Source organism: Ruditapes philippinarum, unplaced genomic scaffold (genome assembly GCF_026571515.1).
Source record: "Ruditapes philippinarum isolate M1 unplaced genomic scaffold, ASM2657151v2 ctg1324_1_1_1_1, whole genome shotgun sequence".
NCBI lineage: Eukaryota > Metazoa > Mollusca > Bivalvia > Venerida > Veneridae > Ruditapes > Ruditapes philippinarum.
Genome location: NW_026859461.1, coordinates 206,368 through 226,450, shown reverse-complemented (window position 1 = coordinate 226,450; position 20,083 = coordinate 206,368). Strand labels below are relative to the sequence as shown.

Here is a 20,083-nt window from a genome sequence, read left to right as displayed (position 1 = left end):
TCAAGCCTTTATATGCAACTCATTGTGTACCATCTCTTGCCAGCCTTTATATTTAATTCATTGTGTGCCATGTTTTTCAAGCCTTTATATGCAATTCATTGTGTACCATGTTTTTCAAGCCTTTATAATTATGCAATTCATTGTGTACAATGTTTTTCAAGCCTTTATGTGCAATTCATTGTGTACCACATTTTTCAAGCATTTATATGCAACCCATTGTGTAGCAATTTGTTTTTCAAGCCTTTATATGCAATTCATTGTGTACTGCATTTATCAAGCCTTTATATGCAATTCATTGTGTACCACTTCTTGCAAGCCTTTATAATACTATGCAATTCATTGTGTGCCATGTTTTTCAAGCCTTTATATGCAATTCATTTTGTACCATGTTTTTCAAGCCTTTATATGCAATTAATTGTGTGTCATGTTTTCAAGCCTTTATTATATAATTCATTGTGTCCCATGTTTTTCAAGCCATTATATGCAACTTGTTGTGTCCCATGTTTTTCAAGCCTTTATATGCAATTCATTGTGTGCCATGTTTTTCAAGCCATTATATGCAACTTGTTGTGTCCCATGTTTTTCAAGCCTTTATATGCAATTCATTGTGTGCCATGTTTTTCAAGCCTTTATATGCAATTTATCCTGTCCCATGTTTTTCAAACCTTTATATGCAATTTATAGTGCATGATGTCTTGCAAACCTTTCTATGCATTTCATTGATAATATGATAATACCATGTATAGTTCAACCTTGATTATTCAAATTATTGGGGACTGAAAATTTACTTTGAATAGTCAATAGGTTCGAAAAAGCGAAAAACGAATATAGTGATAGACAACTATTCATCTTTGGCCATATGCCAATAATAGCAAAATTACCGTTTACAACATACTTGTTTCCATTAATCAATCGAGAAAATTAAATAAACAACAAAAGATGCGTAAAAAGTAAAATTGTATTGGTACTGAATTCAAGACATAAATACTGTCAGTCCGTCCTTCTGTCTGTAACTTTTAAACAGCTGAATTTTTTTTAAATAACTTGGCACAAGTGATCACCATAATGAGACGATGTGCAGAGCAAAATAATTGGGTTGCTACCCCCAAGGTCAAGTTCACACTCAAAGTTCAAATGTTAAAAGTCTTCATTTCATAATAAAAAGTCTACATTTTATGCCCCCTCCATAATTATTAAATCTCTGGGTTTTTTTAAATAGCTTGGCACAAGTGATCACCATTATGAGACAATGTGCAGAGCGCAATAATTGGGTTGCTATCCCCAAGGTCAAGGTCACTCAAGTGTTAAAAGGTATACATTTCGTGTTCGCTCCAAAACTTAAACTGCCATAAAGTTTTTTAAAAATAACTTCGGCTGAGTGATCACCATTATGAGACGATGTGCAAAGCGCAATAATTGAATTGCTACACCCAAGGTCAAGGTCACACTTACAGGTCAAATGTTAGAAAGTCTACATTTCATGTCTGTCCATGACATTTTAACCGCTGCAATGTTTAAAGACAACTTGGCAGAAATGATCACCATTATGACACAATTAGCAGAGCACAATATATAATCAAGTCACAACCCTGAAGTTCAGGGTCACACTCAAAGGTCCAATGTAAAAACATCTATTTTTCATGCCCATTCTATAACTTATTGACAATTCAAAGGTTTTAAAATTACTTGGCACAAATGATCACCGCCATGACACAATCTGCAGAGCTCAACATCCAGGCTGCTACCCACAAGGTCAAGGTTATACATGTATCTCCTCCATAACTTTTTTACTTTATGGAAGATTTTAAATAACATGGCACAAATAATCACCATCATGAGACTATGTGCTTATGATATGCATGGCATAACATCAAGGTCGTGGCTGATAACAGGTCAAGAAGTACACATTCATGTCCATAGGAACTCGAGAACGGGACTGCAGATTGCGGCACATTTTTTCGATCGTGTAACAGATTTTAAAAACGTTTCTGCTACATCTAAATATCTTTTAGTATTATCCAAGTATATGGCCTCAAAAAATATATTATCAATTGAACCCAATCGGTCTCTTTCAAAACTGGTCAAATTTTATGGTATTATAAAAAAAGACAAGGAGTGACATCCGCCATTCGCCGCAACGTTTTCGGCATGAGTTTTTCCCCTTTGGCTACAATTGATTACCATTTTTGCAGAATTTTGTTCCCGTTATTTTTGTCACTATCAGGTATCGTCCGGATATAACATTCACAGTTTATTGTTTACAAGTGTTTACATGTATAGGCAGCATTATAACAGGCGTATTTGTGTTTTGATTTGTTAACATGGAGAAAACAGACACTTTAGTAATATGGTCAAACTGATTTTGCCTAAACTGGAAAAAGGAATATTAAAACATGATCCATAGATAAATATTTTAGGCTCTCATCTGGTATTCATTACTAGGAAATGTGAAAGTTTTCCCTGTATTGAGTGACATTAAGAGAGTACTAGAAAAATTAAAACAAAAATCAAGCATATCAAGGGGGATAACTTATGACGAATGTTGCGGTAAATTTGATTGATTTTTAAATTAGCAGATTATATTAAATTGAGATTGGATAATTAAAGACCTCCCACTAGCATAATATGAAAAGATATTCAAAGGTCGGACAAACAATATTTAAAGCCTGTACGGATTCGGATTTATGCGCCGCAATATGCGGTCCTGATCCAGAGTTCCTATGTTCATGTATAAATGCGTATATATATATATATGTATATACATAGACCAAACTTATGTGACAAGACAGACCGATTAAATTTTTAAAAAGGAAACGTTAAGATTTGTTCAAACATTTCTTTGTTTGCTTTTTAAAAAAGTAAAAAGTCAAGCGTTGCCCCCGCCTGGCAGTGGCTCTTGTTTTTCTTTAAAATGAAAAATTTGAATGGAACCAGTTCACACTAATAAACTACTACTCTCAATGTTGACAAAGATTTTCATTCACCAGAGGAGGTAACCCATGTTAACACTAAATACTTGAATTCTGTTAAACTACTATTGTGATATTTTTAAAAATTCAACAAATGAAAGCAGTGCTGAACCATAGAAAGGTATCAAATTTTGTACTGTAGTCTTTGATGTCTAGGTGGTCTTAATAAGTACAATGGAATCTCTATTTCCACTATTGTTTTTCTTTGTCAGGTATTGATTGACGGAAAATACTAATTAAGAGTGTCCCTTTGTTAATTAGGGTAAATAAAATGAACTTTCAATATTACTTGGCTGGAAGAATAATAGATTTAAGATTATAAGCACTGTTTTTCCAGCTTTCAAACTGTTCAGTTAAAAATGGACTAACTGAGTTTGTGTTAAAAAATGAAATTGATTTTATTTCTTTAAATCAGATCATTAAAAGATTTATAAGAAAAAAAAGAAAGTAAATGGAATATTCATATATGTGGATAAACACCAAGCTGTAAAGTTTCATATGGCTTAAGAATAAATAATTATATGTATTTGAAATGCTTTTGGTCTAAAATCAGTTTTGTTAAATACACTTCAAATGCATTATTAACTTAATGCAACATTTTTAAAACGAGACTGGTACAGATGAAAATAATGTTTTCAAAATTGAACTATTACTTATGCTAATTTCAGAAATTGGCATGTTAGAAAGTCACAGGACATAAAATTTTATCATTTTAAATTAGCTCTTAATATTTACCCAGGCTAACTATGTAAATTTCCTAAATTCTAGGTCAAAATTTGAACTATTGTAAACAGTTTAACAGAAAATCAGCCTGTTGACTTTTCATGTAGTAAAGGACTTTACAGTACATGTATTGTCATTTCTACAAAATATCTAATTGTTTTCCTACACATTTTGCTATTGAAAGAAGCCAAACCCAAACATCCTTTTGTTTTGCATTTAATAAAAGTAATTTGACATGAAGGAGGTTATATGTTAGGTTTGAATATTTTTGTTATAGATGATAGTATAACATTGACAGTAACTGTGATGGGATAGTTAGCAATGTTGGACATATTGTTTATACATTGATGGACATAATGTAGACATTAAGTCTTGCATTACATCTCTAAGTTGATGCCAATTACAGTAAATTTAGTGATTAATGTCTACAGTATTCACAAGTGACTTTCATAAGAGAAGTCACTTTTACAAGGAAAGCTCACTTATGTTTGACTTGATAGTCAACATTTAGTTAAGTTTATTCACTGATAATATAACTATATGCATATAACAGATTTGCATTAATTATTTTTGATGAGCTTTAAATAGATATTCAGTATTTTCCCTGGTTATTAACAACTATGTCAAAGGTACTGTAAATTTTGACATTGGAGTAAATTAACATCAAGAATAAAATGTTACATTGCCTACCATGTGGTGGATTTGGTATGAGTGCTAAGACATCAAAGGAGGAGTATGTGTATAGAGGTATTTACTTTCACTATTTCTGTGTTCTCTAATTCTGGATGTAACCCCCCTATGATTTTAAGATTGATCAAAGTACAGTCCTAATGATTGATCAAGTGCCATGGCTGGGATTAGTTGTGCCATATAATGGGGAGGTGTACATTTTTGGCGGCATACATCTGTCAGTCTGTACTTCTGTCAAAATGCCCTGATGTTTGTCATTCTTGGATGGATTTTGAAATATTCTGGGCATAAGTGTGTTGTACATGATGATTATATATATGTGTCCCATTTGAGAATAATGTCTTAAAATTCAGATCGGAAGTCAAAGTCACTGTTTTATTAAAGAGTCTGATTTTATGATTATATGAATAATGTTATACCCCTTCCCCAGTATGGGGAGGCATATAGTTTTTGCAGCATCTGTCTGTCCATGATATGATTTTTTTTTATAAAAGTGCACTGATCTTAGTCATTCCTGAAAGAATTAAAAAATCATATATGTCTTGTACATGATGACCCTTGAAGACTTCATGTTGCATGCAAGAATCAGGTCTCCAGCTACAATGTCCAATTGTGTTCCAAAGTCATGCTACGAATGTCTTTTTAAACTGCATTGACGGTCGTGTTCGGTCTGATATTCTTGGATTGATTTTAAATAATTTACTGGTAGTAAACTATTAATGTGATTATGACAAATCCACATAGGAGACAGGTCTAGTTCAAAATCAAGGTCACACTAATGTACGTTACATGAAATATCATGATTGTGAAAGGATGGCATTCTTTTTTGCAAAGTTTTGTTTTTCTTTTTGTTGTTTTTGGTTGGACTTTGAAATACATATGCTGCTTATTTAGATGACATGTAGTGGACAAAATTTTATTCAGAAGGTCATGATCTGATAGTACATTGATTATAAGTCATGTCCAGTCCATATCTTTGTCATTCAATGATAGATTTTGTAATAACTTGGCTTAATATATGATACTTTAAAATAATTTGTGATGAGTGAGAACAAGTTTGTAGCTTAGAGATCAAGGTAACTCTAAGACTTTTAAGGTGTAGTTTTATAATAGTACGTTGATGGTCTTATCAATTCATCAATTCTGTCATTCATGGCTGGATTTTAGAATAACTTGGCATGCATTTGTGGCACAGTAGGAAAACTTGTCACTGTATGTAAATACCATTTCAACATCTAGCAATGTGATTGAAGGTTATATCTGGATATCAAAATAGCACATTGATGGTTGGCATGTCTTTGTCATTCATTCATGGATGCTTTGAAATAATTAGGTATAATGAGAATATTGGAAAGCATTTGTTAATATTTCTATATTCTCTTTTATGGTAACTATGCCTTTTTAACCAGGTTTTCAATTTTGAAAATCCTGGTTATTAGATTGGGGTATGGCGGGCGGATGGGCGGATGGGCGGCTGGGCGGATGGGCGGGCGGGCGTCAAACGAAATTGTGTCCGCTCTGTAACTCTTCAACCCTTTGAAGAATTTTGATGAAACTTCAGACAAATGTTTACCACATCAAGATGACGTGCAGAACGCATGTTCCGCATGGCTGGCTCCAAGGTCAAGGTCACAGTGACATTAACATTGAAAATCCTGTCCGCTCTGTAACTCTTCAACCCTTTGAAGAATTTTGATGAAACTTCAGACAAATGTTTACCACATCAAGATGACGTGCAGAACGCATGTTCCGCATGGCTGGCTCCAAGGTCAAGGTCACAGTGACATTAACATTGAAAATCCTGTTTACATGATTTTAACTTGATTTGGCAGTCAAAGGTCATATCATCTTTGGAGGTAATTTAAAAAAGATATGATATATTATTTCATGTCTACTTTGTAACTTGTTTTTCATTATACAGAATTATCAATATAATTATAGTGAACAAATTCTTCTGTGCTGAACTCGTCCTACATTTCTCAACGGATTTTGTTCAAACTTTCACAGAAGCTTTGTCATCAAGCACCCTGGCACATATTGTCGGGGTTTTGTGATTGGATAGTTTTTGACCTAATTATGGCCCTTTGTTTTTTTCCTTATACATAATATTATAGTGAACACTTCTTCAGTGGCAATTCCTCCTACATTATTCATGTTTTACATTGCACATAGTTACATTGTTTGTTGCTTGTATTTGTATTTCAAATACAACATATTTATCTACAATGGTGATAATTGAAAACCTGGTTTCATGGCATTGCCATGTTTCTTGTTGTAATTTAAGTCAAAGGTCATGATTTCTCTACTGGGCCCTGCTTAGGGTTGGATTTTCTGTTTTTATTTGTTTGGGTCGTCAGACAAAACAAATAATGGTAGCGAAATTTCAGAGTCGAATTGCTGTTAATTGCAAATGCCTAAAGTTGTCCACTTTTTTGAAGCGGTTACTTCCCTTTATATGTACACTAACGCCGAAAAATTCAGGGGAGATCAATGCGTAAAGATTGTCAAATGACAGGCGCATTAATTTTCAAGCAAAGTAGTTCCCGAATTGTCGCAGATTTCTAATATTGTTTCATTCTTTATAGATATACATGCTTACAGTAAGCTCCATGATTATTTACATCCGTGTTTAACAACAGGTTTAGCGTCGAAATAATAAGAGTTACAAACCCTAATTTAGAATAATATGGTTTTCTTCAGGCCAAAAAATATATATATCCACCGTGGCCGAGGGGTTTGCATGCTCGCTTATGAATAGAGAGGTCTGGAGTTCAAATCCCAGTTGAGGCATTCATTTTTATGCCCCCACAAAGTGGGAGCATATAGCGTTGCACTTGTCCGTCCGTCCGTACGTCCGTCCGGCCGTCCGTCCATCTGTCCGTACGTCCCGAAATCTTGTGAACGCAACTCCTCTTATACCAGATGGCAGATGTAGCTTAAACTTCCAGGGATGAACAACCTTAATGTGTAGATGGTAGTAAAGGAAGGAATTTTTGCTGCGACCAAATTTAACAGAGTTATGGCCCTTTGTTGATTTTAGTTTTCAACTTGTGGCACATGTAGTCCAAAAAATATTTGATCTAGAGTCATAAGATTGACAGAACAGTGGCGTGTGGGGGCATCCGTGTCCTATGGACACATTTCTAGTTTTTAAAATTTTTTAAGTCAAATAAACATTGAATTGACTATCAGTGTTGCAATTAGTCTAATTATAGCCAATTTATTACAGTTAAAACACTGGAAAGCATTGGTGGCACTTTACAAAAACAAATTGGTTTATAATCTCACAACCTTCACCTTTCTGACATTCTGAGACCCAAACAAATTCAGCGCCATCTGTGCTTTGATTAATGACCAGTTCTTGCTCACTTTTGTTCAGATAGAATAATAAGTGGTTTCCCAAAAATAATTAGAATTAGCAAAAAGAAGTAAGGCCTCTAAGTGCTGGAAATGTCAGATCACTCTTGTAAGTTAAAACATGAAAAAAAATGAAAAGGGCATTAATATTTTAACTTTTGTATTGTATTTTTATGTAGATTCATATTTTTTGACTTGTTTTAACCTTGTAATGTTTCTGGTGGTATTGATATTGCATATTAATATTGTGAAGCCAACCAGTATTTTGTTGTTGTCTGACCCGATGATACTATTATGGCAGTAATAGCAGATTATAGAAAGCTTACTTACAACACAAATATGTTGCTGAAAAATAGCCATATGTTCTTTTTTGAATGGGTTTTAAAACCATAATGTTAGTGTATCTGATATTTGCAATAAAATTTATAATGAATAAAAACCCATTTTAACTGATTTTTAACATTTATGTGGCACATTTAATTGGATTTGAAATGAGGTGAAAATAATCTGATGATATTAAAAGTTTAAATGTAAGTAATGTCGCAAGTGTTAATATTGGCAGTTAGCAAAAATTTGCATGCAGGATTGAATTTTATCAATTGGTTTATTCAATTTTGGCCACTTTAAGCTCTTGGTTTAATGCATGGGTTGAACACCAGTCTTTCATCGTTTTATTTCATAGGAAATGAAACCATTTGGATTATGTTTTCTCTCAGGTAATATTGGAGCTACAAATCGCTCCCCTACAGTTTTATACTTTATAGACTGTTTGTAGCACCCATCTTTTCATCTGTCTGTCCCATTGTCCTGTCTGAACTTTGTTCAGTCCATAACTTTATCATTTATTGATTGATTTCAGAATTATTATGCATAAATGTGTTGGACATAATGATGACATGTAGCCTGCAAGATTTGGATTCCCATCTCAAAGGTCAAGGTCACACTTATATTCCAAGTCATGATATAAATTTTTTAAAGTGCATTGATGGTTGTGTCTGGTCAACAATTCTGCCAATCCTGGAAGGATTTTAAAATGATTTGGCTTAATTTGTAAGACATGATGATGATGTGTTGCACATAGGCCATGATAGGGGTCAAGTATTCAGTTGTATGTCACACTTGTAGGTCAATGTCACACTTGTAGGTCAATGTCACACTTGTATGTCAAACTTGATTGTATTCTTTTGTGTATATAGCTTTGTCATTCATGGATGGACTTTGAATGTGTAAATATTCTACTTATTAAGATGATATGTAATGAACAAAAGTTAGCTCAGCAGTCCAAAGGTCGAGTTCAAACTTGAATGTCAGAATTAATGTTATGACAGTACATTGATAGTCATTTTCAGTCCATGTCTTTTTGTCATTCAGTGATAGATTTTGTAATAACTTGGTCTAAAGTTTGCAATATAGTATTTGAGTGATCTTATAGTTAACTGTAGGCAGTCATCATATTTCTATGGCAGCACTACATTTTTTCTACATGTTACAACTTCTCCACTTGCACAGAGGACACATTTCTGTAGAAAATTTTTAAAAAAGTACCACCAAGCTCTGATTGACCTAGGTTTAGTAGAATTTACCCTTTTGAGCTATTTGGATGTGCTGAATTATGTTTTATGAACATAATTCACATTGTTCATACAAGACTGTTATATAGTCCCAGTTGAGATCACACAGCATTGAATGAAATGTGTGAATTTTGATATTCAATCATTTTTGGCTCAACTGTTTCAGAGAAGAAAAAAAGAGCTATAGGCATGCTGTCGTTGTCATTGCTGTTACCTTCAGAAGACTTTTACATTGGTCATAATTTTTTAATTATCAATGGATTGCCTTCATACTTAAAGCACAACAAACCTTTGCAGTTGAATTTTTCTAGATTTTTGCTGTAATTGTCAATATCTTTTTTCGAATGAAAACAACAATCCTTTGGATAAAACCTTTAAATTAACCAAATTGATTGTGACCTTCAGTCATTAATGACCTAGATATTAAAGGTCAGTTATTGAATTTTGCTTGATTTTTTTGCTATAATTGTTTATAACTTTGTTTATAATTTATGAATGGATTGTCATAACTTCATTAAGGACAATGTCTGAAAGAAGATCAGAGTCACTTTGACCTTATATGACCTTGACATAGAAGTTCAATTTATTGTAATTTCACAGTTTTTTTTGCAATAATTGGCTAATGAATGGTTTGTTTTGATAATGTTGAATGATATTGAAATTTGCTGACATTTGTTAAAATCATCATAACTTAGTTATTCATTTACAAATTTTATGTATACTTGAACAAAAGAACACTTATGACTAAAACGAATTATTCTGATATGACCTTGACTTTAAATTTACCTTGGCCATCAATGACAATTCATTGAACTCTGCTTAAATTGTCATAACTTTGTTATTTATTTACAGATTTGATTTGTGCTTGGACAAAAGAACAGATGACAAAACCAACATGTTGAATTATTCTAATATGACCTTGAATTGACCTTTACCGTTAATGTCAAAATATTGAAATTTGCTTCAATTGTCATAACTTTGTTATTTATTTATGCATTTGATTCATTCTTGGACAAAAAAAACAACACTAATGACAAAACTTACATGATGATCAAGTCAAATGAGACCTGACCTTTAAATGACCAAACCCGTCAAGGTCAAGTATGAAATTTAAATAATACTTTGTTTAAGAAGATTTTGCTTTCTTTACCTCAATATGCTTCTTCTGATGTGTAAGAAAATGTGGCCCTGGCATGGCAGTGGCTCATGTCTTATAGATACTTTGGTTCAGACAAGTACACTCAGATCTAAACCATAATCTTAATTTACCATTTATTTGTAACCCTGACCCCATACCCCAATATAGCTGGAACTTTAACTTTTAATTATTCAAATCCACTGAATATATAAGGACACACCCTGCTAGGACAGTTAAACATTTCCAATTTCTCTCAAGGTGTGCACATTGCTAAGAACTTAAGCATCAGAACTGTAATTTGGTCATATCTCCTGACTGTCAGATTCCCATCTAATTTGGTGCCTAAACAAAACCACAGCAATGACTTGGCGGTGTGGTTAAAACTTGGCGTATCTTCACCACCAACCTGCATTATGACACTGCTTATTCTGATTTTTAACTATATTGCTTTCAACTTAGGTATTACATATTCTATATGGTTATTATATAAGTGTTTGTTATGAATGCATCATTTCATGAAACTTACAAAATATTTAATACAATATTTATCTTGTATCTTTGATGTTCCAGTTTTTATGTTTACTTTTCTTGTACTTTATTTGATGTAGTGGCAATTTATTTTATATGTTCGCTAATTGGCCCCACAGAATGACATGTGTCCTAACCTTACAAAAAATGTTATTTATCAATTCAAAAGGAGCGAAAATTCAAATATTGATATTTTGCTGAAGACAAATACACATTTTTCAAGTACTTGCTACAATATTTTATCAAAAGACAGTTTTAAAAATATTTGAACATGAAATTTTAGCTTTAACTAAACATAATTAGAATAAAGTTCCTCTCTCATAGATATGGACCATGGGTTTTTATGATTAAAATGATAACATGTTAAAATGTGCATGATATTGATTCAATAGGTATCAGTTTTTGATTTTGAAACTTCTAAACAAGCTGTCACTGTATATCTTACATACATTTCACAAGTATGAATAAACTGTTAAATATGGCCATAAAATATGTTGCATGTTTTGCTCTGGGTAGTGTCAAAGGATACAGAGGAATCAATTAAGTGTATGGGTGACACATATATGGTTCATGAGATCATATTAAAAAAATGGATTTTATGAAATAGAAGGACAAATATTATAAATGATATTAGTAAGATACACACTTTTGTTCTTCTTCATTGTTAAAAAGGCAGGCTTCTAGAAGTTCTTTCAAAGCTTTAGTTTTTATTAGATCTATCTGTGGCTCAACACCCGAGTTTTAATGCCTCTACTCTATGGGGTGGGGGATTTACACTTGTCCATTTATGTTTTGTTGTGTGTGTGTGCATTCATTACAAAATGTTGTGTCATGCGTAGCTCTTAAGCTTATAATAGTCATCAACAAACTCTACAGAAATGTTGGTATAAGCATGTGTAGTTATTGCCCTTGACCTAGTAAAAATTTGCAATTTTCAACTTGTGCCACGCGTAGCTCAAAAAGTATTTGATCTGGAGACATGAAACTTTACAGGTTTGTTGGTCATCTTGTGCAGTTATACACCTAAGTGTTTACTTGTAGATTTATTCAGTATTGGTAGAGTATATTTGAAATATTTGCTCTTAACTTCGTAAAAGTTTGCAATTTTTAACTTGTGCTGCGTGTAGCTCAAAATGTATTTGACCTGGAGTCTTGAAACTTTACAGGAATATTGGTTAGCAATTGAATATTTGCTTGTTTTATGCCCCCGAAGGGTGGCATATTAAAATCGAACTATCCGTCTGTCCGTCCGTTCGGCTTTATACATATAGACAGTGGTGGTCGTGTCTGCTCTGAAACTTCAGTATGCATGAAAGGATTTTAATTTTTCTTTCATATATGAATTTACCATAGATGTATGGTGTGTTGCGAACAAGACTGGGGTTTCTATGACTAAGCCTTAAAGGTCAAGGTCACTGTGGGGGTTCAAACTTTGTTGTCATTTCTTATATTATATGAATATAGAAGGTGGTGGTAATGTCGGCTCTGAAACTTCAAAATGCATGAAAGGATTTTAATTTTTCTTTCACATAGATGTATGGTGTGTCGCAAACAAGACTCAGGTCAAGGTCACTGTGGGGGTTGAAACTTTGTCATTTTTTATGTTATATAAATATAGATGGTGGTGATCATGTCCGCTCAGAAACTTCAGTATGCATGAAAGGATTGTAATTTTTCTTTCACATATGAAATAACCATAGATCTATGGTGTGTCACTGGGTTTCTTTGACTAAGGTTAAGGTCACTCTGGGGATTCAAACTTTGTCATTTTAAATTTTTATGTTATATAAATATAGAAGTTGGTGGTTATGTCTGCTCTGAAACTTGGGTGTGCATGAAAGGATTTTAAATTTTCTTTCACATTTGAATTTACCACAGATGTATGGTGTGTAAGATCAAGGTCACTGTGGGGTTCAAACTTTGTCAATTTTGATGTTAATATACATATAGGCAGAGATGGTCGTGTCTGCTCTGAAACTAATATGCATGAAAGGATTATATTTTTTATTTCACATATGAAATTATCATAAATGTATGATGTGTTGCCCTTAAGACCCGTGTTCCTACGCCTTAGTTCAAGGTCACTGCTGGGGTTTAAACTTTTTCAATATTTATGTTATATACATATAAATGGTGGTTGTTGTGTCCGCTCTGTAACTTCCATATACATGAAAGTTTCAATTTTTATTTAAAAATATAAAGTCACCATAGATGGACAATGTGTTGTGAACAAGACCCAGGTTTCTTTGTCTAACTTAAAGGTCACTGCTGGGGTTCGAACTTTGTCAATTTTTACCACCACACTTAACATGGTAATAGGTGGTTTATAACTAGAATCCTTCGAGGGCATTTGTCACGTTTTGTGACAGCTCTCGTTTTTAGCTCACCTGTCACAAAGTGACAGGGTGAGCTTTTGTGATCGCTTTTCGTCCGGCGTCCGTCCGTCCGTCCGTCGTCCGTCCGTCGTCCGTCCGTAAACTTTTGCTTTTAAATGACATCTCCTCATAAACCACTGAGCCAATTTCATCCAAACTTCACAGGAATGTTCCTTTGGTGGTCACCTTTAAAAATTGTTCAAAGAATTTAATTCCATGCAGAACTCTGGTTGCCATGGCAACCGAAAGAAAAATCTTTAAATATCTTCTTTTAAACAACCCTAAGAGCTAGAGCTTAGATATTTGGCATGAAACATCTTCTATTGAGTGTCTACCAAGTTTGTTCAAATAAAAGCCCTGGGGTCAAAATTGGCCCCGCCCCCTGGGGGTCATTGATTTTCCCTATATGCATATAGTAAAAACTTAAAAGATCTTCTTTTAAAGAACTGTAAGAGCTAGAGCTAAGATTTTTGGCATGGAACATCTTCTAGTGAGTGTCTACCAAGTTTGTTCAAATAAAAGCCCTGGGGTCAAAATTGGCCCCGCCCCGGGGGGTCATTGATTTTCCCTATATGCATATAGTAAACACTTAAAAAATCTTCCTTTAAAGAACTGTAAGAGCTAGAGCTTAGATATTTGGCATGAAACATCTTCTAGTGAATGTCTACCAAGTTTGTTCAAATAAAAGCCCTGGGGTCAAAATTGGCCCCGCCCCAGGGGGTCATTGATTTTCCCTATATGCATAAAGTAAAAACTTAAAAAATCTTCTTTTAAAGAACCCAAAGAGCTAGAGCTTAGATATTTGGCATGAAACATCTTCTAGTGAATGTCTACCAAGTTTGTTCAAATAAAAGCCCTGGGGTCAAAATTGGCCCCGCCCTGGGGGTAATTGATTTTCCCTATATGCATATAGTTTAAACTTAAAAAATCTTCTTTTAAAGATCTGTAAGAGCTAGATCTTAGATATTTGGCATGAAACATCTTCTAGTGCATGTAAACCAAGTTTGTTCAAATAAAAGCCCTGGGGTCAAAATTGGCCCCGCCCCAGGGGTCATTGATTTTCCCTATATGCATATAGTAAAAACTTAAAAAATCTTCTTTTAAAGAACTGTAAGAGCTAAAGCTTATATATTTGGCATGAAACATCTTCTAGTGAATGTCTACCAAGTTTGTTCAAATAAAACCCCTGGGGTCCAAATTGGCCCCTCCCCAGGGGTCATTGATTTTCCTTATATGCATATAGTAAAAACTTATAAAATCTTCTTTTAAAGAACCCAAAGAGCTAGAGCTAAGATATTCAGCATGAGACATGTTCTAATGGGTGTCTACCAAGTATGTTCAAATAAAAGCCCTGGGGTCAAAACTGGCCCCGCCCGGGGGTCATTGATTTTCCTTATATAACATAGCAAAAACTTAAAAAATCTTCTTTGAAAAAACCCAAATAACTAGAGTTTAGATATTAAGCATGAAACATCTTTAAGTAAATATCTACAAAGTTTGTTCAAATAAAAGCCCAGGGGTCAAAACTGGCCCTGCCCGAGGGGTGTCATTGTTTTTTACTCTATGTGTATAGTAAAAACTTAAAAAATCTTCTTTTAAAAAACCCAATGAGCTAGAACTTAGATGTTTTGCATGAAACATCTTCTTATGGGTGTCTACCAAGTCTGTTCAAATAAACAAATAAAAGCCCTTGGGTAAAAATTGGGCCGGGGGGGGGGGGGGGGGCTATATACAGGTGAGCGACCTCAGGGCCATCATGGCCCTCTTGTTTCTATTAAGCATACTTTAGGATATAAAATTGAGATTTGGAGGTATTGCAGTTCAATGGAAAAATTTTATGTCATTTTTATGCCCCAACTACTTAGGGGTATGGGGTCTCTTGTAGAATTTTCTTTGTCCCTCTACCCTCTATAATACTATCCTGCAATATGTCAGTAGACTGACCTAACAGTGGATAGTGGGGGCATCCGTGTACTATGGACACATTTCTAGTTTATGCCTTGTTTGATTTGTTTAGCACAAGTTTATAGTTTTAATTGACCAATAGATGTAAATCTACCCAGAGATTCTGATAATATCTTGTTGACTTTCAAGAAATAACTGAAAGCTTTGCTGTAAGAATAATATAAAGAGCAAAATTTCAACACACTGAGGCAAAATTCAGTGGATGTAATTTGACCTTGGTTGTCAATGTCATTTTAAGTTTATTTGTATTATTTAACACTTTCTTTGTTCATAAGTAGTGTTTTGTCCAAGCGTAAATCAAATCCCAGTCTTGATGGTATACAGTATTTTTTTCATATATGTAAAACTAGTTTGAAAACCAGTTCTATGGTTGTAATAGATGTCCCATTCTGACTCCCAAAAGTCTGTGATTTTATCCAGGCTCAAACACTATGAAAATAGTTGAGCGTACTCTGCTACTGACAACTTTTGTTTTTGCAAATTACCACCTTTATTCTGCTAATTTTAAGCATTTTTAGCTTGATTTTTCTTCTTCTTTTTTTTTTTTTTTAAAAAAAAATGTAAAGAGGCATTGTTACAGTCACCTTGGAGTTGCCATTGCAAAGAAATTGATGCTATTTTCATAATACAGTTTTTTGCTGATATTAGTGTACTTGTCACATTATGTCAGTGTTTTTAAATTATGCTAGTTGTTGAAATGGTGATGGGAAGCCACTTTGCTTATCAGTGCTATCAATACTTGACTTTAAGTGTATTTTAATATCAGGGTATGGATAAAGAGATGTTTAATCATTATATTACCTTGTTTTGATGTTACAAGAACTGTATTATCTCTGTCCCTGATTATTGATAGTGGTAATGATTTCAAAACATAATCCTTGTTGGCTAGCAGAAATGCATCAATAATGGATAGTCTTTACTTAGAGCAATTCCAAAGTCCAAACATTTAGTATTTAACTCTGAAAATAAGCAGTCTATGACACTGCACTTAATTTAAGTTAGCAGAGCAAGTCTTGAGCTACATGACCAGTATCATTATACCTTAGTACAATAAAATTAAATCATGATGATTAATGTGGTATAAAGTATGTGATACGAATTGTGATTTGAAATATAGAATGTGGGCACTATTTTCGCATCACCTCATATGGCTTTACATATTGGCTGTAAATAAACTCTTTATGATAATTTACAGTTTATTTGAAAATAATGATCAGATCACTATGATTTGTTATAATGTTGTACAGATATATTAAATGAGACATAAAAATTGTTGATTTTTCAGATGATAGTATGGAAGTCGGTATCCAGAGGACCAATACAATATCAGATCATCTACGTCATGCAGCCAGTAAAGGAAATTTAGAAGAAATTATCCGGTGCCTTCAGGCGGGTGCTACTTTTGACATAGATCAAGTAAGTAACTTGATCAGAATTATGCCACTTTGGCAAATGTGGCCCATTTTAACAAACACAGTACATCAACTTATTTAATACTAGTCTTGCTTTGGTTTTAGTTTAAGAAATATATTAAGTTAATTATTACGATTGTTATATAAAAGCTTTATGAACTGCTATCAGTATTTTCTAATTTACTTTGCTTAAACGAAAATAAATCAATTATCACCTAATTAGAGTTATAAGACCTTTAGTCTGGGACAAAATAAACAACAACTCTGAAATAGGATGAAGGCATTATACAATGTTTTTAAGTCCTCAAGTGCCCTATCTATCTGCCTGTCAATTACATATACACCTCAAGTTCAGTGAGCACAAAATAATCCTGCTAAACTATGACACAACTAATTTAACCATACATCTATAACTCTTAAACTGCAATAAAAACATTTGAATTGTGTAAATGTTCAAGATTTTTAACAACTTGGGGCAGCCGATGTATTGTTTTTTTAAAGTCCCCTTTGTGATTAATACTGTATATTAATTTTATCCTAATAAGCAAGTGAAATACTGGATTTTATCCATGAAATAATATTCATGTCACTCGCAGCTTTATATATCTATATTGTAAATTGCAATAGTTTTTTAGCTTGACTTTTTCGAAGAAAATATTACAAATTGGATTGTGGTATTCACCTAAAAGAGAGATATGAAAATCTGTATCATTTATATTGTATATTATTAACATATATAAGCATAGATTATAAAAAGAAACAAAAAGATATAGTATCCCCATTATGGTTCATTTAATATAAATTACTTTTTAACTGCTTAATTAGCCATAAAATTGCTTGAAATATCAGCTGCCGGTTTAATACATAATTAAGGGCAATCATGATAAGTTAAACATTGATCTTGTCACAGTCCAATTCACTTGTCATACAAATGTCAAAGATTTTATCTCAATGTTTTATTTTCTAAATTTTCATAATAACTAGTTTAAATGACTGAAAATATTTTTGGACTCATAGAATTCATTATTAGACTCAACAATGCATAGTAACCTAATAATATATATAGCTAATGATATTTATCTGATATTGAAGATGGTCATGTCTGCACAGACGTTTATGTATATGTTTCGGAAGATGGACAAAACCCCACCAGTTAAAACCCCACACCTCATAATTTTATGGAGGACAAAACCCCATACCTAAATTTTACAGAGTGGACAAAACCCCACACCTTCAATTTTACAGAGTGGACAAAACCCCACCACCTTTAATTATTGGGCCAGAATTGATGAATTAAAATACATATAATATACAATATGTACAATAATGTTAAGATATGATTGTGTCCCTTCCAATGGTAAATTGACTAATTATTTTGATAGTTACAACAGAGTTAAGCAGGGTGAGACATTATCTCCCCTATTGTTCATATTGTTTATAAATGATATGGAAAAGAGTGTTTTTGATATAAATGCTGATTTAATATCCTTAAACGATTTGCAAGTTTTCCTGTTACTTTTTGCTGATGATACAGTTTTATTTTCCTACTCTGTAGATGGTTTACAAACTTTAATGAACAAACTACATGCTTACTGTTTGAAATGGAATATATCTGTAAACAGAAGTAAATCATCTGTTATGATCTGTAAATTAGGTGATAGGCAAGAACATATTGATGTATATTACGATAACGCACGTTTAGATGTTGTTAGTAAATTTTGTTATCTAGGTGTAACATTGTCTGCAAGTGGTAAATGTTTTGGTGCCCAAAAAGCTTTGTCAGAACAGGCTTTAAAAGCTTTGTTTACATTAAATTCTTTATTTGAAGCTGTACCTCTTGGTATTAGTGAAAAACTCAAGTTATTTGACTCAATGATACTGCCAATATTAAGTATGGTTGTGAGATCTGGGGGTTCCACAAAGCCCCAGATATGGAAAAGGTTTATATTAAGTTTTTGAAATCAATTTTGAATGTTAAATACCAGACAACGAATGCAACTGTCTATGGTGAGCTTGGTAAAGTGCCTCTTGATATCTTAAGAAAAGAACAAATTTTTAAGTATTGGTGTAAGATTGTTAGGTCTCCGGATACATTAATTCATAAATGTTTTATGTATGATAAGCTTAACCTGGTGAAAGATTCATGGGCCCTAAGGGTTAAATCACTGTTAGATGATTTGATATTGAAAAATATTTGTTATGTGTTAAGGTGAATAAGCATAGAATAGCATTAACTAGACTGCGGTTTTTTGCTCATAAACTTGCAATAGAAACATTGATAGGGTGGAAAGGAAATGTATCTTTTGTAACATGAATGTCATAGAAGATGAGTATCATTTTGTTCTTGTCTGTCCGCCATATCGTACTTTAAGAAATCAATGTCTCCCAAAATATTATTGCCATTGGCCAACTATTCAGAAATGTCAAGCACTGTTAACTTGCAGTCAATCTGGTGTGTTATGTAAACTTGCTAAATATGTCTTCCTGGCTGATAATAAACATACTATAGTCTGTCCCATTAAAAATGGAAATGAACTTTTGCCTGGTATGAATTAACAAAACGACGTTGAATAAAAAGTAAAACATTTTTGTAAACTAAAAAAAAGTCACCCTCGAGATTTTTCAGGATTTTACTCTAAAGTGTCTACTTTTCTTGTGAAAGCAAATTTTGATTTCTCTATGGAAAATCTCTGTTGTTTATTTTCCGTAGCCATTGCCGAAGTACTCTTCATTTGAAGATGAACGGGAGAAAGCACGTGTCATGTTTCTAATATATACATGAGGTTCTCGGGGTCGTTTCATGATTATTTTACAAAGCTGGATCTACAAGATGTAACGGTTTAGTTGCAATGCATGATGGAAAACTTTAAAAAATGAAAAATTAGCAACAAGAACACCGAGTCACACGGATTAGATCTAGAAATTGCACTTACTTTTAAGCTGAATAGAATCCGATGAACTTTATAAACGTCACGACAAATTCGCATATGAAGATTCCTTCATTGCCAGTTTCTATCCAGTTCCGTAGATCCCACTTTTTGACTTCAAAAATCCTTAATGACATGAGTCATGACTCCTACACTTTTGATGATCCAGATTTTTTAAACTGATAATCCGTCTCATTATTAAAACATTCTTCAATTTGTGGAGTTATCTGGGTTAGCAAATGAAATATGTAAATGAAACACATCATAATTCAGGCATGTTCCAAATCCATAATTCAAGAACGGCCCATAAATTTTAGTTGTCTACATCACAATGCTTATCATGGATTCCTGACGAAAAAAAAACAACTTTATTACGTCAACAACAATTGACGAAATATATGACGTAACAAAAATGCCTCGCGCTTTTT

The 20,083-nt window shown here is 33.3% G+C and overlaps 1 protein-coding gene across 11 annotated transcripts in view; it reads left to right on the top strand.

Moving 5' to 3' along the window:
• Positions 1–20,083, top strand: part of LOC132756595 (transcription initiation factor TFIID subunit 1-like) — a 91,566-nt gene that overhangs the window by 54,497 nt on the left and 16,986 nt on the right. For 10 of the 11 annotated variants that reach the window (XM_060747709.1, XM_060747701.1, XM_060747700.1 and 7 more), the window contains one exon: positions 16,602–16,732. In XM_060747709.1, coding sequence (XP_060603692.1) covers positions 16,610–16,732 — 123 coding nt within the window. In that variant the 5' untranslated portion in view covers positions 16,602–16,609. Of the gene's footprint in view, positions 1–3,997; positions 4,440–16,601; positions 16,733–20,083 lie in introns of those variants that run through there. The other variant, XM_060747698.1, reaches the window with a different exon arrangement.